This window comes from Cucurbita pepo, unplaced genomic scaffold (genome assembly GCF_002806865.2).
Source record: "Cucurbita pepo subsp. pepo cultivar mu-cu-16 unplaced genomic scaffold, ASM280686v2 Cp4.1_scaffold000156, whole genome shotgun sequence".
Lineage (NCBI taxonomy): Eukaryota > Viridiplantae > Streptophyta > Magnoliopsida > Cucurbitales > Cucurbitaceae > Cucurbita > Cucurbita pepo.
This window is the reverse complement of record NW_019646444.1, coordinates 80,421-81,263: the sequence shown is the minus strand read 5'-3', so window position 1 is coordinate 81,263 and position 843 is coordinate 80,421. Positions and strand designations below refer to the sequence as shown.

The 843-nt window shown below is 49.3% G+C and overlaps 1 protein-coding gene across 1 annotated transcript; it reads right to left on the bottom strand.

Moving 5' to 3' along the window:
• On the bottom strand, positions 1-582 carry LOC111784144. The gene has a single exon (XM_023664955.1). The coding sequence runs from the start codon at positions 580-582 to the stop codon at positions 1-3; it is 582 nt and encodes a 193-aa protein (XP_023520723.1).
• Between the last annotated feature and the right edge of the window lie 261 nt (positions 583-843).

Sequence of the window (843 nt, the reverse complement as noted above, 5' to 3'; positions counted from 1 at the left end):
TTAAAGGCCTCTAACATGCGGCAGGTTTTCGGATTCAATCCTAACATAAATTTTTTCTGTCTGTTTCTCTTTAGTGTCAGCTAAAGACAGTGCAAACCTTCTCAATCTCATGAAGTCCTGATCGTACTGATCCACCGTGCGATCACCTTGGGTTAAGTGGTTAAACTCTTGCTGTTTCTTTATACGGGTTTCCTTTGGATAATAGTATTTTAGAAAGGCTTCCTTCAAGGTCTCCCACGTTGTAATTCCCTCGCCCGGGTTGATGCTCTGTTTATTATCCGACCACCACACTTCTGCATCTTTTTGTAAAACATATGTCGCACATGCTACCTTAAATTCATCAGGGCATCTCATTGATTCAAAGGTCAATTCCATGTTTGCGATCCATATCTGAGCCCCTGTGGGATCTTTCTTTGAACCGACAAAAGGACGGGAGTTATACCGCCTAAAATCCTTTAACCAACTCGCGCCCCTATCCGGGTGCGGGTTGTTCACTGGTTGGATAGCTACCGCATCCCCCGATTGCGGGGCCGCTGCGTTGGCTGGTTGCGTGGCCATCGCGTTGGCCGGTTGCGTGGCCATTGCCGCGACTTGTTGCGTAGCCAACAACGTGGCCTGTTGTGTGTCTAGCATAGTTTGCATTGTTTTTTGGAGGGATTCCAACACTAACCTTGTGGCGGGGTCTAACCCGGCCTGTGGTGCAACTTGAGGGGGCGGTGCGTATTTAGGAGGGGGTACAGCTTGTGGGGAAGGTGTATATCCAGGGGGTGGTACGGTTTGTGGGGGAGGTGCGTATTCAAGAGGTGGTACAAACGCATATGGGCCGGTAGTCGATCCCTTTTG

Bases quoted from the DNA above. Each gene is read 5' to 3' on its own strand.
- LOC111784144 (XM_023664955.1), bottom strand. From the start codon at position 582: ATGGCCACGCAACCGGCCAACGCGATGGCCACGCAACCAGCCAACGCA.